General features: G+C 44.4%; 1 protein-coding gene across 1 annotated transcript in view; it reads left to right on the top strand.

The window, feature by feature from the left end:
• Nucleotides 1–1,029: 1,029 nt before the first annotated feature.
• The window catches only part of faap24 (FA core complex associated protein 24), a 2,749-nt gene continuing 2,016 nt past the window's right edge, over nt 1,030–1,762 (top strand). The window contains exon 1 of the mRNA XM_071899094.2: nt 1,030–1,237. Coding sequence (XP_071755195.1) covers nt 1,135–1,237 — 103 coding nt within the window. The 5' untranslated portion in view covers nt 1,030–1,134. The remainder of the gene's footprint in view (nt 1,238–1,762) is intronic.

The following is a 1,762-nucleotide window of genomic DNA, read 5'->3' as shown; positions in this document are numbered from 1 at the left end:
GTCAACATTTTGCACCTGGCTCCGCGCGTGCTCGCTAGCAACGTTAATCCGCCTGTTTTCCAACCGGCAGCTAGCAGCTAGCGGAGTTGGTTCAGCTAGCATGAAAAATGTAGCTGATAGCGTTCAAAGCGCAGTCTGGGAGTGGATATGATTTATTTAGATGTGTTATATCTGTTCTGTGTTGGTAACGGCACATTTCGTCTGAATAAAACGGTAAAACTTACCTGTTTTTTGTTCCAAGCGTCGAGTCTGAAGCAGAAACAGCGTCGACGATAAAACAGGAAGAGCCTCTGTCTGACCGCCAGGGGGCAGTGCGGTGTGTTCGCGTTTTTTCTTCAAATTCTTTATTGCTTCATCAATTAATTTAAATTCAGAACACATTTACAAGTCCAGTTTCTGTCTCACGAAGCGAGTTCAACATAGTCATGCTGTCTTTGCGTTAGCTGGCTTCACTAAACCGAACAACGGCGGTCCCGGATAACCGATCCGTATGGTCTCCATGTAGCTGGTCATCAACTGGCTGTCAACCACTGCCTGTCAACCTGGATTCACCTATCAGATGTGAAAGAGGCGGGGCTTCATAACAAACAGCCAATCACATGCAACATGGACAGATCCAGAGCAGCTGATTAGAGAGAAGATGGAACTATTGATCCCTGTGAGGAAATTAGGTCGCTGCAGCAGCACAACAATTAATATACAACAATTTAAAAAAGCAGTAAGCTGTGAGTGTTTTCCAGGGACTTCAGAGCAGCCAACAGCTTTGTTAGCACCTCGCCGCTGTAACATCACTGGGAGCCTCCAGTGCTTTGTTGGGCTTACATTAAATTCACAACAGCGCCATCTGGAGGCCGTGCGGGCGGACAGCTGCTGTGTTGGGCCTCCTGTCCACCAGGGGGCGACGGGGAGTCAGCCGGACCTCATTTCACCGACACCAAGTCAATAGAACACACGAAGAAGAAGATTTGGACGTTTGGAGGCAACAAAACAAACACAACGTTAGTTAAGTTAGTTCGTCCTAAACTATTCTGTATGAAAACCGTTAACTAAATCTGCCTTTGACCATACGGGCACCGTTGAATAAATCGATCTTTAACCATCTGAACACAGTGAACTAGACCCGTCTTTCACTATATGGAGAGTAAGTCGCCTGTTGTGTTGAATGCGGTTCCTCCTCTCGGACATGTTATCGCCCATGAGAAATGGAGAAGCTCGCCACTCATACAAAGCTTAAAGGGTAATTAATTTACTACGACTTTATACGTGGGGTTCTTTCTTTCGGAGTGACCTTAACGCCAAACTTCATTCAAAAATCGGTATATTTAAAGTTGTTTTGCATAGCAGCACTGGTATACGTCTCGTAGAGTATAGCTGCACACCTGTAATGAATCAACAGAATCCACTATTCTACTCGGCATACATACCATCCACTATGTAGGACTAATTTATATAAACCACTTGTAAAAGTTGATATTTTATTGAAATAATTGCTGTTTGGTGAACGGTATGTATGCCGAAATGAAGAGTGTCTTCTAACGCTTCGGAAATGGTCTTGGTCTTGATGGTAAACCGTATGTAACTTTGCCAATAGGCAAGGTAGCTTTAAACTGACTCATTTTTGAAGGGAGTTAGGCGTGACGTTCTCCCCGTGAGAAGAGAGAACGACGTATCGGGGAAAGGTTCAGATGCCTTCACTTCATTGAATGCATTCTGCACTTTACATTGTTTATTGGATGTGTCTGAAGTGTCTAATCTGTGTTTT

The sequence above is a fragment of the Centroberyx gerrardi genome, chromosome 4 (assembly GCF_048128805.1).
Source record: "Centroberyx gerrardi isolate f3 chromosome 4, fCenGer3.hap1.cur.20231027, whole genome shotgun sequence".
Taxonomy (NCBI): domain Eukaryota; kingdom Metazoa; phylum Chordata; class Actinopteri; order Beryciformes; family Berycidae; genus Centroberyx; species Centroberyx gerrardi.
The sequence above is the reverse complement of the archived record's forward strand: the minus strand, read 5'-3'. Positions and strand labels throughout refer to the sequence as shown.